The sequence below is a fragment of the Papaver somniferum genome, chromosome 8, assembly GCF_003573695.1.
Source record: "Papaver somniferum cultivar HN1 chromosome 8, ASM357369v1, whole genome shotgun sequence".
In the NCBI taxonomy this organism is placed as follows: Eukaryota; Viridiplantae; Streptophyta; class Magnoliopsida; order Ranunculales; family Papaveraceae; genus Papaver; species Papaver somniferum.
This window is the reverse complement of record NC_039365.1, coordinates 97,784,625-97,812,430: the sequence shown is the minus strand read 5'-3', so window position 1 is coordinate 97,812,430 and position 27,806 is coordinate 97,784,625. Positions and strand designations below refer to the sequence as shown.

Genomic DNA, 27,806 nt, shown 5'->3' with positions numbered 1-27,806 from the left:
GAATGTGGTGATCGTGATGTCGTGAAGGTGGTAATGAATCAGGAGACTGAAATATGTTGATAATAAATGCTGAATTTCATGTGGAAGTTCGGAAGTTAAATCCGGTGTAGATGCATTAAATTCAAATAATTGGAACAAAATTCCAAAATTCTCCTTGTTCAATAAACTCTGCATGGGAGAACTATCCATCATCATTACAGTTGGGGTGTTGTTACCCACCAAAAGAATGTCAGCATCTTGAATCTTGAACTTCGTAGTTAAAGCTGTACAATCCCAAGAGATTTCGCCTAATGTACGTAACCATTGGATACCCAACACGGCATCATAGCCACTGATAGATAATAGATGAAAATCAGAAGTAAAATTATAGCCCTGTAGCTGAATTGGAATATTAAAACAAGATCCTTGAGTACTTATCTGACCACCATCACCAACCGTTACATGTAAGTCGGCATCTGTGGAGCAAATAGAATAACCACACTGTTTGGCTACCTTTGGATGAAGAAAATTGTGTGTAGAACCCGAGTCGACAAGAACTGTTAAAGCTTGACCTTTAGTAAAACCAGAAATACGCATTGTTCTAGGCAAAGGAGTACCCAAAAGAGAATGGAAGGTGATCTTGGCCTCGGATTCAGCCGGTTCAATATTAGTGTCAGCATGGGCATTGTCCACAGGTTGCTTAAGACTAACCTCAACTTCAACATCTATTTCAGCAACATCTAAAATAGTCAATCTGGGATTGACACAAACGTGAGTCATTGTAAAGAGTTCATCACAATTAAAGCAGAGACCTTGGGCACGTCTTTGTTTCTGTTCCTCTAATGAAAGTCGTCTAGCTCCCGGAGGAAAAGAATTCTTTTTATATGGAGTAGGTTGAACACTAGCAGTAGGACGGACATGAGGAGGACGATAAGGTTGTCTTGAGACAAACCTAGTATCTTCATACGCCTCTTCTTAGTGAATTGCTTTAGTGAAAGCCTCAGTCAAATATTGTGGTGCAAACAATTTAACCATACATCCAATATGAGGTTTTAATGAGAAAATAAAGAAGCTTATCAAATAATCTTCTGGAAAATCAACAAAATTTAACAATCTTTCAAATTCAGGAATATGTTCTCGCACTGTACCTTTCTGATCGATTGTGCTAATAGCTAGTCGAGCATCAACAAAATTTACAGGAGCAAATCGAGCACGAACATGAGAACAAAATTCTGCCCATGTAATTATTGTTACCTTGGTCTGTTTCCAACGATACCAAACGTTAGCATCACCTTTCAAATTAGCAGCATCGATAGTAATCTTCAGAGCATCATCAGTTGTATGCACCGAGAAATATTGATTAGCATTGAAACTCTAGCCATCAGGATCCTCTCCATCAAAGGTAGGAAATTTAAGATTGATTGTATTGGCTCTGGCAGCAGGTGGAGGTGGGGGTATAGGTGGAGGAGGAGGAGGAGGAGGAGGAGCATTGCGATTACCATTATTAGAGTTCAACTGAGGTAGAAATTCAGCAAAAACTGCATGGAGCGAAGCGGTTAATTGAGTATTGATGGTTGATGTAGTTTGTGTAAGCTGACTGTTGAGAGCAGTAGTTAAAGCTATATTCATGCTAGTGGTAATAATATATGCTAGAACTATGTTGTTCTCAGTTGTCTCCAGTTTATGAGCAACTCGTTCTTCTTCTCTCTGTTGACGTATTGCAACAACTTTGGTTTTACTCTTCTCGTCTTCATCAAGTTGTTGTTTAGCCAAAGCAGTAATTAGGTTATCAATGTTTTTAGACACATCAGTAATGCCATCGCTGACGAGTTTCAGATTCTCTGTATAATTTTGACCCATTAGATTTTTTTTTTGGTGAATTTAGGGTTTGATCTAAACCTGCTCTGATCCAGGTGTTAAGGTTCTAAACCAAACACAAGATTAAGTAGACAAAAATAATCAAGAACCCTAAGATAAACCCTTTGAATTGGGGGTCAGCCACCAGCTTGAAAGGAGAATTTTTAAGAAAACTTAAGTTGTATTAATTGATTGATGTCTAAACAAACTGCGGCTAGGCTACTTATAGCTTTCAAAGCCTTGAATAACAAGAAAATAACTCGAATTTAAAGACCGCCTATACTAGGAAAGAGTTAAACTAATTGTGGAAAGCTAGGAAACTAAATACATCAAATAATTAACAATGTGGTGTTGGCATCACAACAATACATTAGGAAATTCTATGGATGAAAGAAAAAAGGGTCTTTCATCATAATTCAATCCTTTACCGTTTCTTAAAAGACAATCTCTTTTAGCCATAGCGTCCGTAGAAAAATTTATCTCATGATAAGTATGTTCAAAAATAATTTCTCTAAGGACACTAGCTCATTTTCATTATTAGTGAATGAACCTTTACTCCCACATAGGGGAAACTAAAGATGATACCTCTCCATAAGTATTGAATTTTTTGATCTTAGAGTGGCCCTTGGGTCATACACACTTTTGTGTGAGGGAGAGGACTTAGGCAATGGGCTAGTTGGTGCAACCACACGTTTCACACACGCGCGGTGCTTCGCACCGCATCACGCACGCCGCCGTCCACCCGGGCTCGGTTGCGGGTGCGGGTCAACCAAGACTTATTTTTTGGAAAAATTTCTTTTGATTTATTTCCTAAATTTTTTTGAAAATCAAATTAAATTCTTTCTTAAAGAGGGGGGCGTGTGACCCGGGCAAATTTATTCTCTAAATGAAATCTTTTTTTCTAGCGGATTTATTTGCATGGACGTCGACATGACATAATTATGTCGACATCTTGATAACATTACTTCGCATGCAGAATTATTTCGTACATTAATGTGCATTGATTTCACCTCCTCTGTTCGTCTATAAAAAAAACTCTTCTTCTTCATGTCTTTTTGTTTCCAGAAGAGCTACTATCCTCTTCTTTTCGTCTCTCTCCCTCTGTGTGGTCCTTTATTTCATTCTGTGCAATTGTTGTTGGGTTCGTAAGAGTGGGCAAGTACTGTAGTGCTAACAGTACTTGCAACATGCAGTTTTATCCTGGATACAACTTGACCACAGGGTATAGGCATCACTCATTCTTGAGGCGTACCGGTCAACTATTGTGTTAAGGACAGCGTGTTGAACACGTGAACCTGTCTTCAGTTTGCGTTCATTTGAGGGTTTTTTTTTTAGCTTTCCAGAAATTTATGTTATAACATTTTTCTTTAATTTTTATTGCTACAGCTGCAACAATCTTAACAAAATAGTTGTTTTTCCTCTGTCTGTATCAATGGGTAAGAACGATGTTGAGAGGCCTGCAAAATTTTCTGGGAAAGACTTTAAGAGGCGGCAGTCAAAAATGTTATTTTTCCTGAGTTACCATGAACTGGATTCTTATGTTCTGAAACCTTTTGATGAATCACTGAATGATGCTGGTCGTGAGTCTGTTTTAGATGAATGGAAGAGGAAAAACTACATGGCTAAAAATCATATTATAAATTGTTTAGAGGATGCTTTGTAAGACTTTTACAATGCTAAGGATAACTTTTATGCTTTTGATTTATGGGCTTCTTTGGAGGCAAACTGAAACTTCCGGAAGTAAGAAATTCTTGGTAGCTAGGCTTTATGAGTATAAAATGGTGAATGAAAAATATGTGGTTGATAAATTCCTTGAACTCCAGCAAATTATGAATGAAATTCTTGCGGAAGGTATGGTGATTGATGAAACTTTTCAAGCGTCTACTGTTATCGAGAAATTGCCTACTTCCTGGTCTAAGTACAAGAAGAAACTGAGACATGAAACTACTGAATTTACTATGGTTGATTTGGGTAAGAAGATTCAAGTTGAAGAATTGTTGTGCTCCAAGGACAAAAATGTATCTTCTGCAAGGGACATGTCTAACAAAGCTCATGTGACTGAACACAAAGGTTCCAATGCTGAAAAGAACCGAAACAACTCCAAGAAACCTCCAGGCAAGAAAGGTATGTTTCAGAAACCTAAACATAACATTAATAAAATTAAGGGTGATTGCTATGCTTGCGGAAATCCTGTCCATATGGCGGTTCACTGTAGAAACCGTAAGGACCTTTAAAAAAATAATGTTAATTTGGTTGAAAACAACAAAGATGAATTTTCTGGCACAGTGTCTGAAGTAAATTTGGTAACAAATGTGAGAGACTGGTGGGTAGACTCTGGGGCTACCAAACATGTCTATGGGAAAAAAGATATGTTCACCTCCTACAATAAAGTAGGGGAAGGAGAGAAACTCTATATGGGTAACTCATCTGCAGCTGCGGTTGTAGGAAAAGGCAAAGTTGGGCTTAATCTCACTTCTGGAAAGACTCTCACTTTGAATGAAGTTCTTCATGTTCCGTACATCTGCAAAAATCTTGTTTCTTGTGCTGTTTTAGATGATAAGGGTTTTAAAAATTAATAAAATCTGGGAAATGTGTTGTAACTAAGGGTAAGGATTATGTGGGGCAGAGTTATAAGACTGAGGGTCTGTATAAGATTAATGTAAACTCTGTTGTAATGAATAATAATGATTCTTCCGCTTATGTTTGTGAGTCTTTGAATGTTTGGCAGGGTAGACTTGGACATGTAAATTATAAGTCAATGCTTAAACTAGCTAATGTAGGCTGCATACCCAAATTTAGTTTGGAAAATGAACACAAATGTGAAATATGCGTAGAATCAAAGTATGCTAGAAAATCTTTTAGCAAAAATGTTCATAGAAATTCTAAACCCTTAGAGTTAATTCACTCAGACCTAGTTGACATGAAATCGGTTCAAACTAGAGGTGGTAAGAAATGGTTTGTTACTTTTATAGACGACTGTACTAGGTATTGTCATATATATTTGCTTAGACGTAAGGATGATGCCTTAGAATCCTTTAAGAGGTATAAACTAGAATTTGAAAACCAATTGAATACTACCATTAAAACCATTAGGTCTGACCGTAGTGGTGAGTACATAACTCCTATAAGAGATTTCTGTGTAGAACATGACATAATACACGAGGTTACCCCTCCTTATTCACCTCAGTCGAATGGTGTAGCTGAACGTAAGAACCGTACCCTTAAGGAGATGATGAATGCCATGTTAATTAGTTCAGGATTACCTTCGAACTTGTGAGGGGAAGCTGTCATCTCAGCCTGCTATATCCTGAACAGAGTACCTTTTAAAGAATCAGATAAAACTACATATGAATTGTGGAAAGGTAGACAACCTTCTTTAGCATACTTCAAAGTGTGGGGGTGTGTGGCTAAGGTTCAGATCCCTAAACCTAAAACAACCAAGATAGGACCGAAAACTGTTGACTGTGTCTTCATAGGTTATCCTGAGCATACACCTGCATACAGATTTATGGTTGTGAGTTCTGATATTTCTGAAATTGGTGTGAATACTATTATGGAGTCTAGGGATGTTGTGTTTTTTGAAAATGTTTTTCCATTAAAATCTGACTCTCGTAAGAGAGGTGTTGATCCCTAGATGTCCCGTCAACCAGTCAGACTTTACCTTTAGAGGAAGATGAAGTAGAAATTGATCCTAGGAGAAATAAAAGGGCTAGAACCAAAACCTACTTTGGACCTGACTTCGTAACACTAGCAGAGTCTGATCCTCAGACTTATAGATAAGCCAGGATTTTTTCTGAAGCTCCGTGGTGGAAAGAGTCTTCTATTAGTGAAATGGAATCCATCAAAGAAAATGATACATGGGAGATAGTAGATTTACCTCCAGGGTGTAAGGACATAGGATGTAAATGGATCTTCAGGAGGAAACGTAATATATATGGAACTATTCAAAAATACAAGGCTAGGTTAGTAGTCAAAGGCTACAAACAAAAGGAAGGTGTAGATTTATTTGATACTTACTCACCCGTTACGAGAATTACTTCCATTAGGATGTTAATTGCTATAGCTGCGGTTCATAACTTAGAGATACATCAAATGGATGTAAAAAAAAATTTTCTACATGGTGAATTAGATGAAGAAATTTACATGGAACAACCTGAGGTCTTTGTGGTAAAAGGTTGTGAAAACAAAGTTTGTAAACTGAAAAAATCTTTGTATGGATTGAAACAAGCACCTAAACAATGACATGAAAAATTTGATCATGTAATGTTTTCTAGTGTTTTTAAAATCAATGAATCTGAAAAGTGTGTCTATACTAAACTTGTGAATGATGCATGTGTGATTGTATGCTTGTATGTTAATGATATGCTTATACTTGGTACAAACATGGATGTAATTAATTCCACTAAGAGCATGCTGAATGAGAACTTTGACATGAAAGACTTAGGCCCCGCAGATGTAATCTTAGGGATGAAAATTAGAACAAATTCTAACGGTTATAGTCTTAGTCAATCTCATTATGTTGAATCTGTGCTTAGAAAATTCAATCATTTTGATTGTAAACCTGCTTATACTCCGTATGATCCTTGTTGTAAACTCAAAAAGAATAGGGGTAATGGATTATCACAACTTGAATACTCACGAGTTATAGGAAGTCTGATGTATTTGATGAACTGTACTAGGCCAGACATTGCTTATGCTGTGAGTAAGTTAAGTAGGTATACTTGTAATCCAGGGAAGGAACATTGGGATGCACTTTTTAGAGTGTTGAGGTATTTGAAATACACTTTGACCTTTTGTTTGAATTATGAAAGGTATCCTTCCGTCCTTGAGGGATTTTTTGATGCAAACTGGATATCATACTCAGAGGAGTCCAAGTCTACGAGTGGATATGTTTTCACTCTAGCAGGTGGGGTTGTTTCTTGGAAGAATTCCAAACAAACCTGCATAGCTCGATCCACTATGGAATCTGAGTTTATTGCGTTAGATAAAGCAGGAGAGGAAGCCGCTTGGCTAAGATGCTTTTTAGAAGACATTCCTCTCTGGCATAGGCCTGTGCCAGCTATATCTATACATTGTAATAATCAAGATGCCATAGCTAAAGCTAAAAACAACTACTATAATGGAAAGTCTATACATATAAAGAGAAGACACGATACCCTAAAACAACTAATCTCAAAAGGCGTTATTTCCATTGATTGGGTTAAATCCAAGGAGAATATCGCGGACCCTTTGACGAAAGGTTTGTCCAAGGAGATAGTTAGTAATGCATCTAAGGGGATGGGGCTTAGGCTCATTAAATAAACTTGCCATGAAGGATACTCAACCTTGCTGACTGGAGATCCCAAGATCAAGGTTTTGAATGAGACAACTAATTTGTGGCGGGTTAAGGTAAACACTATCAGAGAATTTCATTGTCTGCCCTTTCCCTATGGTGTAGACGTGATAGTGTGATTGCATGTGAGGATAACTTTCTATTAAGTCTTAATGAGGTCTATAAACACTCTTGATGGAACTCACCTATCTGAATGTGGAAGTGGGTTGCTTCCTATGAGAATAGAGCTGATTCTCTAGAGCATTCTGAGAAATGGGATTTGTCCAGGGCCAAAAAGGACACAACGGCACGAACTCGACAACACCTAGAGAGATATCACGCGTGGTTATTATCGCGGATTACACCAATCGATGGAAGTTCAAGACATCGCGTTCATTGTCCATCAAGTAGTTCCGGCAATTTCTCTCTAAGCAAAGGTTCAAGACCTCATGGACACCTCTTTCCTAAGTGGTATTTCTCGCTTTCCGTTTTCTGATTTTTGTATCGGTATTTCATTCATGTGGGGGATTGTTGGAGAAAATGAGATTATGTATATTTGGTTTTTTTGTCTTGGTGGGATTGGAACGTAGGACCTATTGGTTGCTCTAAGGACACTAGCTCATTTTCACTATTAGTGAATGAACCTTTACTCCCACATAGGGGAAACTAAAGATGATACCTCTCCATAAGTATTGAATTTTTTGATCTTAGAGTGGCCCTTGGGTCATACACACTTTTGTGTGAGGGAGAGGACTTAGGAAATGGGCTAGTTGGTGCAACCACACGTTTCACACACGCGCGGGGCTTCGCATCGAAGCACGCATGCCGCCTTTCGTCCGGTCGGGCGGGGCTCAGGCTCGGGTGCGGGTGCGGGTCAACCAAAACGTATTTTTTGGAAAAATTTCTTTTGATTTATTTCCTAAACATTTTTGAAAATCAAATTAAATTCTTTCTTAAATATGGGGGGCGTGTGACCCGGGCGAATTTATTCTCTTAATGAATTTTTTTTTTCTAAAGCATGGATGTCGACATTTCTTACCGTTTTTTGACTGTTTGATGACAGAATTATGTCGACATCTTGATAACATTACTTCGCATGCAGAATTATTTCGCACATTAATGTGCATTGATTTCACCTCCTCTGATCGCCTATAAAAAGAACTCTTCTTCTTCATTTCTTTTCGTGTCCGGAAGAGCTAATATCCTCTTCTTTTCGTCTCTCTCCCTCTGTGTGGTCCTTTATTTCATTCTGTGCAATTGTTGTTGGGTTCGTAAGAGTGGGCAAGTACTGTAGTGCTAACAGTACTTGCAACATGCAGTTTTATCCTGGATACAACTTGACCACAGGGTATAGGCATCACTCATTCTTGAGGCGTACCGGTCAACTATTGTGTTAAGGACAGCGTGTTGAACACGTGACTCTGTCTTCAGTTTGCATTTTTGAGTGTTTCTTTTAGCTTTCCAGAAATTTATGTTATAACATTTTTCTTTGTGTCTTATTGTTACACCTGCAACACACCACACATATCCTTTTCATCTAGAGTCCAAATTACTCTCCATCAAGCATGGAAACTTCTATTTTCCACCGCAAGCTCCCTTATTTTCAAATACAAGTAAAAGACAAAATTACAAATATTTTACAGGGGGTTAGTCCTCGAGTGATTTGGGGGGAGTTGAGTGTATTTTAAATCTCAGGGATTTTGAGAGAGTTTGAGAGAGTGTAGGGAGTTTGAGAGAGTTTTGTGTTTTTGAGTTCATGGAGTTTGGGGGAGTGTAGGGAGTTTGAGAGAGTTTATTAGAGGGAGTTTGGGGGAGTTTGAGAGAGTTCACTCCTAACTCATTCTCTTTTAAGAAACAATAAACCCTTATTTGCAAATAACATTGATCTTTAATCAAAAGAAAAAAATAAATGAAAATGATCATATCTCTGTATCAATAGTATGTTATTTTGTGCAACGAGATAATTTTTTTCCCTTCAATTTAACGGTCTCCATACAATTCTAACTCCCTTTGTTCACGAACATTTTCCCACATATCATCCGCTATACTCTTTCTCCATGCATTAGCTTCTTGACGTTGTTGTTCTTGAGTTTGTTGTGTCAAAATTTCATCGTCATTTACAAGCGTTGATGGATGGCTATCTTCCTCTTCCTCGACCGGAAACTCATATGAACGGCATTCTTTTCGTAAGAAGTTGTGTAGGCCTGCACAAGCTGTCATTATCTCCGCTTGCACCTGATACGGAAATGGAGGTTGAGACTTAAAGATCAAGAAACGAGACTTCACAACACCGAACAATCTTTCAACTACATTCCTCAAAGAAGCATGACGCATGTTAAATAATTCTTCAGCCTTTTTCGCATGATTACCCGTACCAGAAAATTCTTTCAAATGATAACGTTGGCCACGAAATGGTGTTAAACAATATCGTTGGTTTGCAAACCCACCATCCCCCAAGTAATATTTACCTGAATAAAACACAAAAAGAAAACTTCGTCAAGTAGAACCCGAATATAAGAGGACTTAACAAGTGATAGTGATTCTCAATGACACCCATGCAAAGTAGCAAGCCAATTAATGCATGATGACATAACAAATTATGAAGATAGCTGTAAAGGAATTCTGTTTCACCGAAACACAGTTTCAGATTGTCCAATCTTTGCAGTACTAATACTTACCTGATCCTCTTGAAATTTTTATGGTACACTTACAACTCAATATTCCACAACACACTCAAAAATCATAGCATTCCAACGGTTCATTAAAAAGATACATTACTCAGAACCCGACTACTTTTAATACGTGCATACAGAATTCAGTTCCGGATTTCTCACACTTTGGTGTACCTAAAGTGATCAGAACTTCATGAAATTTCTACAGTAGGTAACCTTCATATATACAAACATCATACTAAAATTTCAGCTTTGTCCGATAAGCGGAGAATGAGATAAATAGGAATCAGTCCCCTATTCGGGATTTAAACTCAGCAGACTATAGTCATATATTGTGCAAGCTTTGCAGTAGCAAACGTGACCCGTTCCGCGTTAAAATGTTACTGTACTTCTATAACAAGGTAAACTACGACATACTTAAATTTCATCATATTCCAACGGTTGAATTTAAAGATATCATTATAATAAAATCATGCAATTTCTTACCAAGATCTTTTGAACCACAAATTAGGGTTTTGACAGAGAAAGAATACCCACAAAAAAAAACTATACTCACAATCAAAATAAACAATCATTTCCCGCCTTCAAGCACCTTCAAGGCGGAGCCATAACCCATTTCCCTCCTTCAAGCACCATTCCTTTGTTCGTCTCTATCCACCATGACGCTGGAACTAACTGGTCATCTTTCAGATAGTCACAAGACTTATTAACCAATGCAACACTTCTGTCCACTTTCAATTCAAATTCTTTTTCTTTTCCATTCCAACCAGCAACTATATGGAGTATAGCTTGCAGGTTATGCCAGTCGCTAGGATTACTGGAATCCTTTAAACTCGTCGATTTTCCAGTATCGACTTCAAATTATGTCCCTGTATAAGCAAAACCTAATAGGGCACTTGGATAGAGCGGTATAAGATCAATCGTGTTCTTCACATGCAATACCCTAAGGTTAGTGAAAGTCATAACCTTATCAGTGAAAGCTTTATCACCAATTTGTGGGTACCAAATACGACAGCCGTCACAGGTATTTTAGATAACCCATTTTCAACTAAATCAAATGCACATAAGATTGCTAAACTTGCACCGAGGCTATGTCCAGTTAGTTTACATTTTCATCTTTGTACATTGTTGCAAGTCTTTTGATCTTTGAGAGAACTTGGGTTCTCGCACTTAGCTTTGTGAACGGGGATTTTGGGTTATCAGAATTGTATATTGATAGCCATCCCTTCATGACTTCAGGTATATTTTCTTCGTCGTCAGCATCAGTAGCTTCATCCGGACTGCGAATGAAAATGTCATACCAGTGGCTTTCTTCAGTAGTATGCTTCTCAGTAGCATTTGTTTTAGAATTAAGGGTTTTTGGCTTCAATAATGGCTTAATTGATGCCTTTTCCGCATCAAACACATTCATCCATTCAAGAGTTGTTGTTGTACCACGCCATGCTATGTATATTTCCCGTCTTCCAAGTTTTTTGCTAACTTCATCAGTGCTCACAGAAATATAACCAATCCAGTTGGATTCACGATCCCACGCTTCTTCTGAGAATGAGAATGAAAATAAGGGTACCGAAGGTGAAGTTGCATAGAGGAACGAATCGACAAAGTAGTCATTTGCAGCTGATTCCATTGCAAGTTTTTTGAAAAATGATTTCTTTCCATAACGACTACCACCACAATATTTTGAGTGCTGATCGCTTATAAATGAATCATAAGTTGCCTGGCAGAAGTCACCGGAACGGAGAATAAGTTGCTGCACGTTCAAATCTAGAGGTTCCAGTAGCCCTTCCCAGTTCTTGCTTCCTAATATTTCTTCCCACCTTCCTGGTTCCAGTTTTGGAATCTCCATTTTATGACTTGGAAAACTATAAACGTGCTTCTGAAGAAGGCTTAGGGCTGATTAAGTGATCAAGGTAATTAAAGGAATAAGCTCAAGAGTGAATGAGTTAGGGGTAAATCCTTTGAGATTATATAGATGAGGAAAGTAACACATTGTACTCGATTTCTAATTAAAATGATGAAAGTTGAGATCCTGAAATGAATTTTTTTTTTCTTTCAGCAGTATATTTAAATAGTAATCGGTACGTTTTTACTGATAATTCATGACCCATTGGATTAAAGTTTATGAAAAACTACACTTTTTCACAAGGATTAATTAAAGTTTGGGGAGGACAGTTTACCTAACAGCCAATGGTTTCAGTATTCTACTGGAAATACAATGCTTGAATAGTTAGTTGAATTCCATATTTTAACCTACAACAAAAGAACTAAGGTCTTGACAAAATAAAGACCTTTGAATCATCATTCAAAAAACTTGGCTCTTTTACAAGCATATTTGCCAAGGAGTTTCGGAATCAGTATAATAATACACAAAATCAGGACTTGCAGGCTTTAAAAAGGCCAACCAACAAAGAGCAAATGCCCCCCTATTTACAATGGCAGAGTCATTCCTGGAATCGAAACCAATTTCGGCAGACAGACCAACATAACAAAAAACACCAAAGTCTTCATGCAACAATAACGCCTTATTCCACAAGGCCACAAGAGAATTCAACAAAGACTCACAAACCCTTTCAGCAGTTTATAGCAATGCAAACATCAAAATAAATGAAATTACCAGGTAAACACATCAGTACTCTTCAAGTGCAGGTAAATCCTCTTCATCCGGAACTGCCATAACCCATTCCCCATCTTCACTAAGCACCATTCTTTTGTTCCTCTCTACCCACCATGAGCCTGGAACTAAAGTTTCATCCTTCAAATAATCACACGATTTGTTAACTAATGCAACACTTCTCTTCACTTTCAAGTCAAATTCTCCGTCTTTCCCGTTCCATCCTGCAACTATGTGGAGAATAGCTTGTAGATTATGCCAATCACTTGGATTTTTCGAGTCCTTCAAACTGTTGGATTTACGAGTATCAATCTCAAGCTCCACACCGGTGTAAGCATACCCCAATAACCTACTAGGATAATGAGTTATAAGATCGATTTCATTCTTTACATGCAAGATCCGCAGGTTAGAAAACGTCTTCAGCCTCTCGTTAAAAGCATTGTTCCCAATTTGTGGGGAGCCGAATACAATAGCCGTCACCGGTATTTTAGATAACCCGTTCTCGACCAAATCGAAGGCGCTTAAAATCGCCAAACTTGCACCCAGGCTGTGACCTGTAAGTACTACACTTACATTCTCGTCCTTGTACCTGGTTACCAGTGCTCTTATCTTTGCAAGTATCTGGGTTCTTGCACTTAACTTTGTGAACTGAGAATTTGGGTTTGCGGAGTTGTACACTGCAAGCCAACCTTTCATAACTTTGGGTTGATCGTCATCTGCGTCGTCATCTTCATCATCATCATTATCATTTTTGCCGGTGAAGAAATCATACCAATGGTGATGGCGCTCTTCCTCGACTCTAGTAGCTTCCAGTTCCGGCTTCAATAACGGCTTAACCGATGTCTGCACAGCCTCAAGAACATTCATCCATTCAAGTGTTCTTATCGTTCCACGCCAGGCTACATATATCTCCCGTCTTCCTAATCTTTCACTAGCTTCGTCAGTGCTGACTGCAATGTAACCGATCCAATTAGATTCAGTGCTCCAAGCTTCATTCGAGAACGAAAAACTTAAGAAAGCTTTAGGAAGGTTGATTTTCGATGTTGCGTAGAGAAACGAATCGACGATGTAATCATTTTCTGCCAATTTATTAGCAACTTTCTTGAAAAACCCATTTTTGCCAAAACGACTGCTACCGCAGTATTTAGAGTGTTCATCGCTGTCGAATGAGTCGTATGTTCCTTGACAAAAATCGCCACACCGGATAATCAGGTTCCGGAGGTTGAAGTCAAGCGGTTCGAGCAAGCCTTCCCATTGATTGCTTCCTAGTATTTCCTCCCATTCAGTTTGAGACATCTCCATTCTGATTCACAAAGTTGAGTTGATTTTGTCAGAAGTTCTCTCAAGAGATTCGATTGCAAAAGTCTTATTAGTGATCTAAAATGGGTTTCATACGAGGAATAAATAATGTCTAATAAACAGTAAAAGATTAGATGGAAAGAATAATTCTTAGCATAATTTTCTTTACACCAAGACGTGTAATGATTTGTTTAGCAGACATTTTAAAGTAGCAAATAGAAATGATTTCAGCACGGACGACTAAGTTGGCACCTAATCTTGTTCTGACTATGACAGTAGATTAGATTAAATTAATCAAGGGCCTTAATTCTTGAAGGTAGAATGAACTCAATTATTCTTGAGAGAGAAGAAGTCTGTGTGGTGTAGATTATTTAGACTGTTTCCTTTTCAAGGGATAAGGCAGACACGATTAATGCTATAAGGTGGGTTCTACTTTGTTAATGCCTTATTGGCCCTCGACACTCGACAGTATTACCACTTTTGACAAGGAAATGATCAGCATTTGCTGTATATTGTTATCTTAGAGCAACCACAGTCACGAGACAGACCAAATACCAAATTCCAGACTAAAAACCAAAAAAGTTTGGTATTCTCGGTGTTCAAGCGCAGTGGGTGACGACCAAAATTTGGTGAGGCGTAACTTATACATCCGCTTGAAGCCAGACGGAATTTATACTAACGTTTCTTGGTGGGCGTCTTTTTAACATGCGTCTCAGTGAAACGGATGTATTACGTGCGTCTGATTGAGGCGCAGTTTTAATTCACGCCTGGCATTAGACGGCGATGGAAAATGCGTCCCAGTAGACGGAGATGGTATGTGCGTCTGATACATACGGAGATATAAATTGCGTCTGCATCGGACGGACACAGAAGGTGCGTCTGAGTGGGGCGGAGATGAAAGGTCCGTCTATGTGGGGCGTTTATGGAAAGTCCGTCTGAGTGGGGCGTTTATGGAATGTCCGTCTGGGTGGGGCGTCAATGTAAAGTGCGTCTAGAAATATACGTTAAAGGGCAAGTCCGTCTGATTATCTCCTCTTCTCCTCCTCTTTTCACAGAACAAGAACAAAAAAGACGACGAAACCTAAGAAAAATTCTAGGGCAAAAATTCAGCTGCAATCTCATGTTATGAAGATTAATCTATGTTTCCGTGAAAGAAACAAGTTTTCTAATAGAGGTATGTAATCTAAAAAACGTGATTTTAGGCGTACATAATACATGGTTATCATGAAAATTCAGGTATGCAATACATGGTTATCATGAAAAACGTGAGGTATGCAATCTCATGTTATGAAAATTCAGGCGTACATTAAAGATACGTCTCACACAGGCGTGCATAATACATGCGCCCGGACCAGGCGTACATTAAAGATACGTCTACACACAGGCGCTCACGATACATGCGCCCGAACCAGGCGGTTTTTATAACTGCGCCCCACTGGGACGTACATTCTAATTACGCCTGCTGTGGGGCGTACGTATTATCTCCGTTTTGTCCGGCGGTGGTTATAAATACGCCTCACTCATACGCTCTTTATACATCCGCCCTAATTTCATGCGTTCTTTATACTTACGTCTGGTGTGAAGCGCTCACTATAACCCCGTCTGAATTCATACGCTTATATTAAGCCCGTCCCAGTATAACTGATTTTAGTCTGGGTCGGCGACCATTTTTGGTCTCAAACCCTAATTATCCGGACTAAATATAGCTTTAGTCCGTTCCATTGCGGCTGATACAGAGACCAAATTTGGGTTTAGTCTCCAAATTTGGTCGTGACTGTGGTTGCTCTTACATGATATAATGGAGATGAAAAGCAATCAGAGCTAATCCTAAATGAGTTGAGAGTTAAGACACTGAATTAATTGTATACTCCTTTGCTCTTCTGCTTCTCCTAAATGGAATAACTTGTTTTGTCATCTTTGTTAGGGATGGAATATTCGAACGAATGAATCAATAGATAGTAAAACGAGTTGATTGCTGAGTTCTTTGTGGGGGAAACAATAAATGACCAATAGAATTATTAGAGAAATTTGGTTTTTTTAGGCTATTAAAATAAAATTGTCGCCGGCTGGCTTCATCACAGCCCGGTCCTGTTAGAATCTCTTATGTTGGGCTCAGAAGTCAGAAGGGTCTGATTCCCGGAAATCAACACCATCCCTGCGCATTGAACAAACATAAATTGAAATAGCCTTTTTGAAGCATTCATTTATTAATGGATTAGGGAGAAATTAGACCATAGAGTTGGTTAGAACAATTACATTATGAAAATTTAACAGGATTTTTTTTTTTTTGAAGCATGTATTTATTAATGGATTAGGGTGAAATTATAGGTGGGTATGTAGTACCTATAGAGTTGGTTAGAACAATTATATTGTGAAACCTCGATGTTATTTGGTCTTAGATTTTTGTCCATAAATTTCTAGTTTGACTTTCATCATCTATGTGATTGACTGACCATCTGTCGCCTGTAATTGTCCCAGATAGCACAACGTGGTATTTAACGTATTTTCTTATTTATTTCATCGACTACTTCTGATATGTAGTAAGGAAGAGTAGCAGGAGAGCTAGTGAACAAAAGTAAATTTTCTGAACGTATCTCGAAAAAACTTTTGCCAATGGGTCAAGTTTCAGCCGGCGTCGTAATTCCTAGTGGTTGCGCCATTGCCATCACAATTCTCGCCCCGAGTCCCTGTAGAAACCTCCACCAATATCCAGGTGACCTTTAGCAGTCCCATCGGTATAGATCTTCATCCAATCCATAGTAGGGGTGGACCATCCAACTGAGATGGTCGTCGTTGTTTTGGTGCCTCCTAATGGGGTATAAGATGGTGGAACCCTCGGTAACATAGGAAGGGTTTCTTTTGCTCAGGAGTACTCCTGTTGTTGCTTTAATCGAGAGCACCAACTTAAAAGTGAGACTCAATCAAGTACATCAAAGATATGAGAATTACTTGGACGGTACCAAAGACCAATGGCCAAGTGTCAATCAAGTTATATCCAACAAACAAAGTCAGATTTATCAACTGTGAATGAACTACGCACAACCTGTGATATTTCAATTATATAAACAAATATAATGTGAAGAAGAAATAACACAAACACCGGAAATTTTGCTAAAGAGGAAACCGCAAATGCAGAAAAACCCCGGGACCTAGTCCAGATTTAAACACTACACTATATTAAGCCAATACAGATTTTATCCTAGTACAAGTTAACTTCGGACTGGAGTATAGTTGAGCCATAACCGAGTCTCATACCGATTAAGGTACAATAGTGTTCCTTACGCCTCTTGAATCCCAGCAGGACTCTGCGCATTTGATTCCCTTAATTAACTGATCTCACCCACAACTAAGAGTTGTTACGGCCCAAAGTCGAAGATTTATAAACAAATCTATCTGCCACAGATATGTCTATTCTTGGTTTTGTTTCCGTCTTTAGATAAATCAATGTGAACAAGAAACTCAACTAATACCCCAGACTTATACTCCCGAAGAGCAGCGTAGAAATATGAGTCACCCCACAATAACCCAACTGATTAATAGAAAAAGTTATTACGGAATCACAAGAGTCTGAGATGAAGAACTGTTGTGATTACTTTTTATATCTTACCTATCGGAGATAAATGTCGAGTAAATCTTAGAGAAGATAAAACTCAATACGATTGAACAAGTAAGATCAGAACACGCAACTACAGTGAAAATAGTTGGATCTGGCTTAACGAATTCCAGATGAAGTCTTCAAGTCGTTAACCTAATAATGGTTTTGGAAAACCTAGGTTAAAGGAGGATCGGCTCTAGTTTGCAACATGACACACAAAAGTGTAGGGATTAGGTTTGCCATATGCTAGAGTTCTCCCTAATATAGCCTTTCAAATCAGGGTTGCTTACAATCAAAGCTAAGATAGCTTAGTAACAAAGCATTCGATCGATATTCACCGTTAAATGAACTCATGATTTAAGATTCAAGCTAAGTCTGCTTAGAAACTAGGGAATCAATCTCCACCGTTAAATGGTATTAGCTTGATACACAGAAATGAAATATACTTATATTTAGATATGGATGAACCGTGTATACCTTGTTGGATAAATAATAGTTAATCGAAGTTATCCATATTAACACTTATAACTTAGCCATATTCATCTAACACTTCTATACCAAATATGATGATCAATCAATCATGATAGATAATCAAATGAATCTAAATGTGTTTCAAGAGAGTTGTTCAAATGTTCATCATCTAATAGGAATATATATATATGAACCATTTGAAGCAAAATCGTTTTGGTTTGTAATTGTACAAAGTACTTATACAAGAACCAATTCATGAACATAATGCCATGGTTTGTAAAACTAGTTCACATACCTTAATACACTAAAAGTTCCAGGGACTTAAGTTCGCAAACGAGTTCGCAAACGAATCCTGAGTTCATGAGTATGAAAATCACACATTACCGATTTTAGAACTTAACCGCTCTGTTCGCAAACTGAGTACACGAACAAGATTTCTAAACTTTGGCTTTGTCCAGCCGTTCGCAAACAACGTATGCGAACAGGAGTTCTAGACTTGGCATTGTCTATCCGTTCGCAAACATGGTAGGCGAACACAAGCTCCAGACCTTTTCACAGGTAAACCAGTTCGCAAACAGAGTTTCGCGAACAATAGTTCTGGACCTGAACTAGACTTGCACAGTTAACATACAAAGTATGTAACCTGTATTATATCCAGGCATGGTAGTTCTAAAACTCTCATTTAACATTGAAACATCCTTGGAAGACAACAATGGTAATCTTACACATACCACTACCTTCGAGTAATTTTCAAGTGATTAATCGATCAATACGAAACTTCCCAAGTCGACACTTAATGACTGTCTCACACAAATCATATAAGATGTTCAAGGTAATTTTCACATGATCATCTTTTGACTTAATATTTAGTTTCCAATAAACAAATTGTCTCCAACTAAACTCGTCAAGAATACGATGAACTTATCTAAAGCTAAAAGCTTTCCAACACATATTTCGAGAAATAGATAAGCGAGATAAACTCGGCTCGAAATACCAAAGGTGTATAATACAAAAGTCTATATAGCTATACGACTTAGTCTCATTAATTAGAAAATAAAATAGAATAGACTTCTGAGTGATAGATAAGTTTTAGTCTCCATATACCTTTTGTTGATGAAGTTCCTCCAAGCTCTTCAGTAGATCTTATACATCACTTGGTGAACGCCATGAAGTCTAAAGCTCAATTATACACTTCTATCCTAATCCGAGACATAAATATAAGTAGACTAGAAATCAAGTATATAGTTTTGATCAACTAAACTTGAAAAACAAGCTTGAGATAGAAACGCTTGCGAGTTCGATCGAGCAATGCTCTACCATTCACGATCGGAATATGATAGGTTGTAAACCTAGATCTGATTATCTTAGTCGTCAACTTTATTTTACAAAACCATAACGACTAATTACCAAATTGTATACAAGAAAACTTGGTTTTGTCCAGTTATTAGTTAGTCGTCATGGTCGATAAACTACAGAGTGACGACTAACACTTAGTTGTCAAGATTCTTTTCCAAAAAAGTGAAGACCAATAACTAAATTGGACATAGGAAAAAACTACTTCTGAAGGTTATTAGTCGGCATGCCGGATTTCCAAACATTGCCGACTAATAATACAACATTACTAGTCGTCAAGGTATTAGCATGAATATCGGGACGACCTTGTAAATGTTACTTTCAGAGTTAAAAATTTGTCATGATACTCAACCTATGAAGATAACGAAAAAAAACTAAACATGAAACGTCGTCAAGGTAGACGAAGAAATACCCGGAAGACAACATCACTGCAATTTCAGAATTTTGATATTTTGACCTATTCTGATATTCAAACAACAAAATTAAGTATTGAGTTGAGTTTATGTAACCACTTACTTTCTCAATCTCGTCATTTCTTTGGTTTTTCACTTGCAGAGATTGCTTCTTCACAAAAAAAAAAACGTGTGTATTGTTGCATACTCTTTCCAATTCCAGAGTCATCACTATTAGGTTTTCTATAAGTTTGTTTGACACGACTTTGCATGTTTGCAGATTAATCGATGATGAAAATTTCCGAATCGACGAATTACGATGAATCAACCGACAAATTATCAAACGTTTTTAAATGATAAAGATTGGGGATCAATTGGTCGGTATCGTAAAGGAAGAAGGAGAAGATGAAAATGAAATTGATAATAGAATGTGAATTGGGTTAGTTTTAATTAGAATTAGCAAGATTAGTTTCATAACTTTACACATTTTTAATACCCCTTGGCCTTAACCTTGCTTCTAGGTCCACTCAAATTCCAGTGTACCCTGATTAACCTGGGACTATCTCTATCCGACGAGTTTCGAATAATGATATAACATTTTATATAAATTATATTAAAATTTTGTGGAGGCAAGATAAAATATATTAAATATAGTATTTAAGTGGAGCATTTTAAAAATTATGTGACACCGTTAGGATGCATCCTATGATCGCCATTTTGCTTTTCAACGTATATATCTGCCGCCAGATCAAAGTTTTTTTTGGCTTTGTAATAAGTGATGGAGAAAGGAAGAGAAAAGCTAACAATACAATTGAGATGGTAAAAAATAATTATTTTAACAAAATCATAATATGTATCAAAATTATAGTGTTCTTAAGGTGAGCTTTTTGTGTCCTTGTAATCGATAAGTGATGTTTATCAATTTGATGTTGTTGAGCACATATTTTGGAATTATGACAAATACTTGTATTAATTTTAAAATCTAGATTTAATATTATCATGGCAGTAAATATAGCAACCTTCTGCAGTAGAAATGGCGTTAAAAACACTCGTAAAAACGATGGACATAGATATTACGAACTGCATAAAAAAGGAAAAGATGAATGATGTTGGTTGAGTTAGAACAATCTTCCACCTAAATAAGGAGGATCTTTCCTTAAATAAGACTTGCTTTCCTAACAAAAGTAAAATAAATAAGACTTGCTTTCCGAGCGAAAGTATAACAAAATTGACTTTTTACTTGAGGCGTAAGATGTCTTAAAAATAGAAACACACTCGTATATAAATATAAATTGATAGTGCGAGATAAATCAATGTTCGTTTTATTATCAACAAAAAAGCAGCGCTCGTTTGGTTCTGCTCTTGTTCGTTGTGAAATCTGTGTGCGAGAGCTCGATTTTTTTAGAATGGAAAATAGCTCAGGCAGGAAGGTAACCTATATTCAGACGTTGTTCTTTCTTTTCAGTTTGATCGAATCAGGTTATTGAACTGCTGTGGTGGTATATCAATCGATTGTGTCACTGGAGCAGAATGGAACGTTTTAAGATAATCAAGAAAGTTGGTGAAGGAACGTTTGGAAGCGTTTGGAAAGCGTTAGGTACACAAACTGGTGAAATTGTTGCGATAAAGACGATGAAACAAAAGTATCATTCACTCGAAGAATGTCTTAATCTTCCAGAAGTGAAGTCATTAAGAAAGATGAAGAAGCACAAAAACATTGTGCAACTCAAAGAAATCTTAATAGAAAATAACATCTTGTTCTGCGTTTTCGAGTATCTGGAGTGTGACTTGTACAAACTTATAGTGAGCAGGGCAAAAAATCCTTTCTCGGAGGATCAAATAAGAAACTGGTTTTTTCAAGTATTTCAAGCTCTCGACCATATGCACCGGTGTGCTGGATACTTCCCTCGGGATCTTAAACCGGAGAATTTACTGGTAACAAAAGATGAGTGGACGATAAAAGTGGCTGATTTTGGTAAAGCACGAGAAATCTGTTCTCAACCACCTTTTACAGATTATATCTCGACACGCTGGTATCGAGCACCTGAAGTTTTGTTAAAATCATCCTCGTACAACGCTGCAGTGGATATGTGGGCAATGGGTACAATCCTGGCTGAATTGTTTACGCTCTCTCCTCTTTTTCCTGGTACAACTGAAGCAGATGAGCTTTACAAAATTTGCGATGTTATTGGAAGTCCGAATCAAGAATCATGGGCAGAGGCAGGGCCGTTGCTGAGCATAGGCTAGCTAGGCGACGGCCTAGGGGCCCCATATCCTAGGGCCCCCCAAATCAAGATCTTTTTTTACCTATAGTTAATAAGAAACCTAGTCAGAAACATCAAATTTTAGGCTTATTCTGTTTGTAGTCCAATACGATTCAAAATTTCGTGCCAGCAAATTAATTGTGTATTTTTAAGGTTACTAATTTGGTCTTCTGCTATTTTTTTTGACTGCTTTATTATTTTCTCTTCTTTTTTCGAAGTTCTGAGGTTTTGTCTGATAATATTAATAGAATATTCATATTTCTGCAATACGGTTTAAATCAAATTTGATTATAAGAAATGATATATTGTTACAAGGATCTCTCGAGTATATATACTCGACTTTTCAACTCTCAACATCATACATACATCCGTACGCTTCACACAATTACACTCAACACACATTTATGAATGATCTGCAAATTCTTATGACATTTTATTATGCTCCAACCTCTATTTTTTTTAAAGAAAGATTAAATAATGAATCAAAATAAATATTACCATTTGACAATCATATGTGGATATTGCTAATAATGCAAATCGGGCAACCATTAAAGTTGAAGTTGATCAAATCTTACCAAACACATTGTTACCAAAAAGATTAAACAGACTTTTAATATGATCCGTTGAGATTGTTATAGTAGATACAATTAATTACAAACTCTATATGAAATTACGTCGATACTTCCACATATTACGGGTAACGTATGAAACATCTCTATTTTCCCCAGGGGTAGAATTACCACTGCTAAGCTTTCGATTCGCCTCTGACCATCAAATAAAATATGAATAACCCGTCCTCTTCTCATTGAAACAAAGGATGCTTCCGGTTCAGTCGTATTAATAACTTCGTGTGAAAAAGGAAGGAAGATCAATCTTTGTGTTTTTCTTTTTCTGAAGCATAGTTTTTATGTGATAAGCCATTTTCTTTATATTTTTAGTCTTATCTTATGTAGAAAATTTTATTTTCTTAGAGTATTAAATCTTTCATATGAAATCACAAGTAAAAAGTTATTTTTCTTATCTAGGCCCCCGTTTCTATAATTTCTCCTAGGGCCCCCAAATACTTTGCTACGGCCCTGGGCAGAGGGACTACAAATTGCGAAATCGATCGGCTTTCAATTTCCACAAGTTCCTGGTGCTCGTGATCTTAAAATGTTGATACCGTCCGCTAGTGATGCTGCTATAAGCCTCGTAAAATCACTTTGTTCGTGGGATCCAAACAAGAGACCGACGGCGCAGGAGGCTCTTTAACATCCTTTCTTTCGGCCTTGCTATTACATTCCCCCATCTCTTCGTTCAAAGAACTAGTGTGGGAACAGCTACATCAGTACCTCCTCTACCTGGTAGAATGATTCAGGAAATAACACAATGGATGGAGCAGGTGGTCAATCCAATTATGCCTCTTCTCAATGGGAAGAATCCAGAAGGAATTACAGCAGCAGCAGTACCACCACATATGAAGACTGGAGGGTGGCATGGAAGCACCACATTCGCAGCAGCACCACCACCACAACATATGAAGACTGGAGGGTGGCATGGAAGCACCACATTCGCAGCAGCAGCACCACCACAACATATGAAGACTGGAGGGTGGCATGGAAGCACCACATTCGCCGCAGCAGCAGCACCACAACATATGAAGACTGGAGGGTGGCATGGAAGCACCACATTCGCCGCAGCACCACCACCACAACATATGAAGACTGGAGGGTGGCATGGCAGCACCACATTTGCAGCAGCAGCACCACCACTACATATGAAGACTGGAGGGTGGCATGGCAGCAATATTTATAATGGTCACCTCGGCCGCCTGCCTCATGGGAATTCCTCAGTCACTGGAGGAAGGTTGGGAGATGAAATTTATAGATACTAGAGAGGGGAATAACTACTTTGCCTTCATCAGAAGTTCATGAAATGTTATCAGTTCATCAGAAGTTCTGTAACTTCAGTGAATTTTTGTGCAGCAATAATATCTTAATTTCACAACTGATTTAACAATTATTCACACTTTTATTCAACACAAATAGTAGGAGTAGTATTTACTAATTAGACATCAACACAAGAATAACCAAAATTACCTCTCCACCAAAATGACAACTAGAAGACTTGTTAGTATTCTTCAAGTACAGGCAAATCCTCTTCATCCGGAATAGCCATAACCCAATCTCCATCTTCATTAAGCACCATTCTTTTGTGTTTCTCAACCCACCATTTACCTGGAACCAAAGTCTCATCCTTCAAAAAGGCGCAGTACTTGTTAACCAACGCAATACTTCTCTTCACTTTCAATTCAAATTCTCCCTCTTTCCCGTTCCAGCCTGCAACTATATGTAGTATAGCTTGTAAATTATGCCAATCACTTGGATTCTTGGAGTCCTTCAAGCTTTTCGACTTTCTAGTATCAATCTCAAGTTCTACCCCTGTATGAACATACCCCAAGTACTTACTAGGATAATGAGTTATAAGATCAAGTTGGTTCTTTACATGCAAGATTCGGAGGTTAGGAAACGTCCCTAGCCTCTTGTTAAAAGCTTTATTACCAACTTGCGGGGAGCCGAAAACAATAGCCGTGACGGGTACATCAGACAATCCATTTTCTACTAAATCAAACGCACTTAAAATCGCTAAACTTGCGCCTAGGCTGTGGCCTGTGAGCACCACGCTTACACCTTCATCTTTGTACCTGTTTACTAGTGCGTTTATCTTGATAAGAATTTGGGATCTTGCGCTTAACTTTGTGAATTGAGACTTTGGGTTAGACGAGTTGTAAATCGCAAGCCAACCCTTCATAACTTTTGGATTATCATCGTCGTCGTCCTCACTTTCATAATCATTGCTGTCCTTTTTCCCGAGCAAGGAGTTGTACCAGTGGTGCTTTTGACCGTGAGACGTAGCTTCGGTGTCCGCTGGCTTCAACAGCGGCTTAAGCAATGTGGGTTTCGCCACAAGAACATTCACCCACTCAAGTTTTCTTATGGTTCCACGCCAGGCTACATATATTTCCCGTCTTCCTAGTCGTTGACTTGCCTCATCCGAGCTGACTGCAATGTAACCAATCCAATTCGATTCGCGGCTCCAAGCTTCCTCCGAAAACGAAAAACTTAAAAAAGCTTTGGGGACTGCAATTCTTGAAGTTGCATATAGAAATGAATCCACAGTGTATTCGTCTTCTGCTGATTTATTAGCAACTTTTCTGAAAAATGCTTTTTTACCGAAACGACTACTACCGCAGTATTTCGAGTTCTGATCGCTGTCAAATGAATCGTATGTCCCTTGACAGAAATCGCCGCACCGGAGAATAAGTTTCCGAAGGTTTAAATCGAGAGGGTTGAGTAAACCTTCCCATTGATTGCTTCCTAGTAGTTCTTCCCACTCTGTTTTCGATACCTTCTCCATTTTGCGATCACAAAATTATGGTTTGTTTGAAGTTTTCTCAAGAGATTCAATTGCAGATAACGAACAGTGATTTCTAATGGGTTGAAATGTGAGGGATAGATGATGTCTCCGGCCATTTTTTTATTTTTTATTTGATAAATAATGTCTACAGGAGAGCCATTAACTACGGTAACGTGTAGTGGGTGGTCCAACTTGGTTTTTATTCAAATCAGAACGTGCATATAATTTGCTTAACGCCCATATAGAATGGCAAATATAGTTGAAAATCAATAAGGTTAGTTCGACTATTGAATTCAAAACTTAAATTTTTTTTTCTAAACAAAAGTAGGATGCTTATCTTGGAGGACTTTTTTTTATCTGAAAAATTCGTTGAGTGAGAAGTTTTCCTCGTCAATTTGTCACTTTTTAGTTGTCGTTGTTCGCAATAGGTCCTGAATTATGGAATTATTATACAGATGCAAGAGGAGGATATCGCTAACCACGCGACTAAACTTTTCGGTGTTTGTTGACCAAAGATATATTGGGTTTCTCTCTTAACAGTGGCAGAACTAAGAGTCTATTTAGGTGGGCTTGACTAGATTTATAACTTTTTTTTTTCGTTTGTGAAAACTACATTCAAATCCATTTTTTATTGTAAAACCTCCTGCCAGAAAAGTTCGTCCGTGCACTCATTTTCTGGGTGAAATTTTTTCTCAAACCTAAAATTTTAAAATTGTAGAATTTCATTGGATTTTCGTTTTATAATTTCGGAGTTAGCTTTATCTATAATTTCGACTGATTTCTGAGATAGAGAGATCTAACCATTAGTGAGTGAGACATATCTAGAAGAAACAGAAGAAGATGGTGGAGAAATTTGAGATTGTTTTGATTAACCACATGAAGAATAGAGATATGATGGAGCAATTTGTATCGATTTGGAGGTGATTAGAGGATAAATTGAAGGGTTCTTAATGAATTTTTTATTCTGAGAGTAAAGAGAGATTAGAGACCGGGTTCCTGTTGCTGTTGTAGGTGACTGATGAGTCAGGGTTTGAGATTATTTCTGAAATAGAAGAAGAAATTGATGGTTATCTGGAATTAGAAGTTGAAGATGATGATGATGATGTTGCCGAGATCAGGAGATGAACAGAAGAAGATGTTTTGAAATTGAGATGGAAATTAGGTCGGATCTGGATGGCGCCGAGAAGACTAGGATATGAGGGTTGATTTGTTGGATGGGGTCCGGTAATGAAATTGGAGGAAGCCGAGATGAACTGGTGGTAGTATTGAGTCTGTAGAAGATGGGAATGAAGTGCTTATGGTGTGTGTGATTTTGGATGTAAAGAATATTACAAAGAAGTTGTGTTTGTTGTTCATATTGGTAACTGAAATAGAAATGATTGCAGTTAAGGGAGCAATGAGCCGATGGATTTGATGGGTGAATGGTTTGGGTACTGGTGGTAGCTGATGCTGATACTTAGAGTATTGGAGAGATGGGTTCAACCATGGTGAAAATTTTGTTAGAGCATTGCTCGGTCGAACTCACAAGTTTTGATATCTCAACCTTGTTGTCAAAACAATATCTTGATTTCTAGTCTACAATTCGTTAAGTCTCGGACTAGGATAGAAATGTAGTTGAGAAATAGTGGATCACGACAGCCATCATTGCGTTCTACAGTTTGAAGGCGACGATCAACCGAAAATTTTGGAGAACTTCGTCAACAAAAGGTAAGTGAAGACTGAACAACCTATTTCTCAAGTTATATTCACTTTTATATCATTGAGACGATGTCGCATAATTAATTAGACTATTATGCATATAATTAGTTCTCGAAATATAATGACTAAGCTTAATGATTTTGGAAACTATTTTGGAACTGTGATTACGGAATCGAGATTAGTATCCAAATCGGTACATGTACCAAAACAGTTCTTTGTTCCCGAACTCGGTTTAGTACCCATACCGGTATGCAAACCAAAATAATTCTGTGAACTCCGGAACCGGTCTTAGTCTTAAGGTTTCCAAACCGATACGCACACCTAAATAGTTTTGTTAACTCAGGAACTTGGTTTGGTTAAATGTTTACAAACTGGTACACGTACTCTGACTGACCTGAGTCACGAACGGCTATGGTATTTGTACTTTGTGTATTTAATAACCATGTTGATTATCTTCAAGTGCGATTAAATTATTTCTACGAGATAATTAGCATTTGATTAATTATCTAAAACACTAGACTTATTTGATCACATGATTGTGACTCAAGGTTAATGTCTATAGTGTTCATGAAAATGAATATTAAGCTTTTAAGTTCAAATCGACTAGTTTTGGCTAACCACCTTGAACATTGTCTTTGTATACGGTTCGGTTACGCTTTCAACTAACCAGAATGTATATCTTGTTTATGTAAATCAAATTCAAAGATTCATCTGACAGTGGATATTGATTGCTTGGTTCCGAAGCTATCTTAGCTTAAACATAAAGCAACCTATGCTTTGAATGTCTATATAAGGGGAACATCAAGCAGCTGGGATCATTGAATCCCGACACTACTTTTTGGTGTGTCCTAGTTGTATCTAGAGTCGTCTTCTTCCTAACCCTTTTAGGGTTTAGCGACTACAAAGAC

General features: G+C 37.8%; 3 protein-coding genes and 1 pseudogene across 4 annotated transcripts; 1 reads left to right on the top strand and 3 right to left on the bottom strand.

The window, feature by feature from the left end:
* Nucleotides 1–10,413: 10,413 nt before the first annotated feature.
* LOC113306803 lies at nt 10,414–11,815 on the bottom strand (annotated as a pseudogene).
* A 222-nt stretch (nt 11,816–12,037) lies between these two features.
* Nucleotides 12,038–13,986, bottom strand: LOC113302219 (phospholipase A1-IIdelta-like). Its single transcript, XM_026551093.1, has one exon. It carries the CDS (start codon nt 13,730–13,732, stop codon nt 12,446–12,448), a length of 1,287 nt encoding a protein of 428 aa, XP_026406878.1. The 5' UTR covers nt 13,733–13,986; the 3' UTR covers nt 12,038–12,445.
* Nucleotides 13,987–21,070: 7,084 nt separating this feature from the next.
* Nucleotides 21,071–23,060, top strand: LOC113302218 (cyclin-dependent kinase F-4-like). Its single transcript, XM_026551092.1, has 2 exons — nt 21,071–21,760; nt 22,891–23,060. Exons 1-2 carry the CDS (start codon nt 21,071–21,073, stop codon nt 23,053–23,055), a joined length of 855 nt encoding a protein of 284 aa, XP_026406877.1. The 3' UTR covers nt 23,056–23,060.
* Nucleotides 22,750–25,321, bottom strand: LOC113302217 (phospholipase A1-IIdelta-like). 2 transcript variants are annotated; one of them, XM_026551090.1, is made up of 2 exons: nt 23,883–25,321; nt 22,750–23,698 (listed from the first exon to the last, which is right to left on the bottom strand). In XM_026551090.1, exon 1 carries the CDS (start codon nt 25,198–25,200, stop codon nt 23,914–23,916), a length of 1,287 nt encoding a protein of 428 aa, XP_026406875.1. In that variant the 5' UTR covers nt 25,201–25,321; the 3' UTR covers nt 22,750–23,698; nt 23,883–23,913. The 2 variants fall into 2 exon arrangements, with proteins under 2 accessions (XP_026406875.1, XP_026406876.1); XM_026551091.1 differs by having other exon boundaries at nt 22,750–23,639.
* Nucleotides 25,322–27,806: the final 2,485 nt, after the last annotated feature.

Excerpts from the sequence above, each read along its gene's own strand:
- LOC113302219 (XM_026551093.1), bottom strand. The coding sequence starts at position 13,732 with ATGGAGATGTCTCAAACTGAATGGGAGGAAATACTAGGAAGCAATCAA.
- LOC113302217 (XM_026551090.1), bottom strand. The coding sequence starts at position 25,200 with ATGGAGAAGGTATCGAAAACAGAGTGGGAAGAACTACTAGGAAGCAAT.
- LOC113302218 (XM_026551092.1), top strand. The coding sequence starts at position 21,071 with ATGGAACGTTTTAAGATAATCAAGAAAGTTGGTGAAGGAACGTTTGGA. Across the intron at positions 21,761-22,890 it reads ATCAAGAATCATGGGCAGAG|GGACTACAAATTGCGAAATC; the intron begins GCAGGGCCGTTG and ends CCCTGGGCAGAG.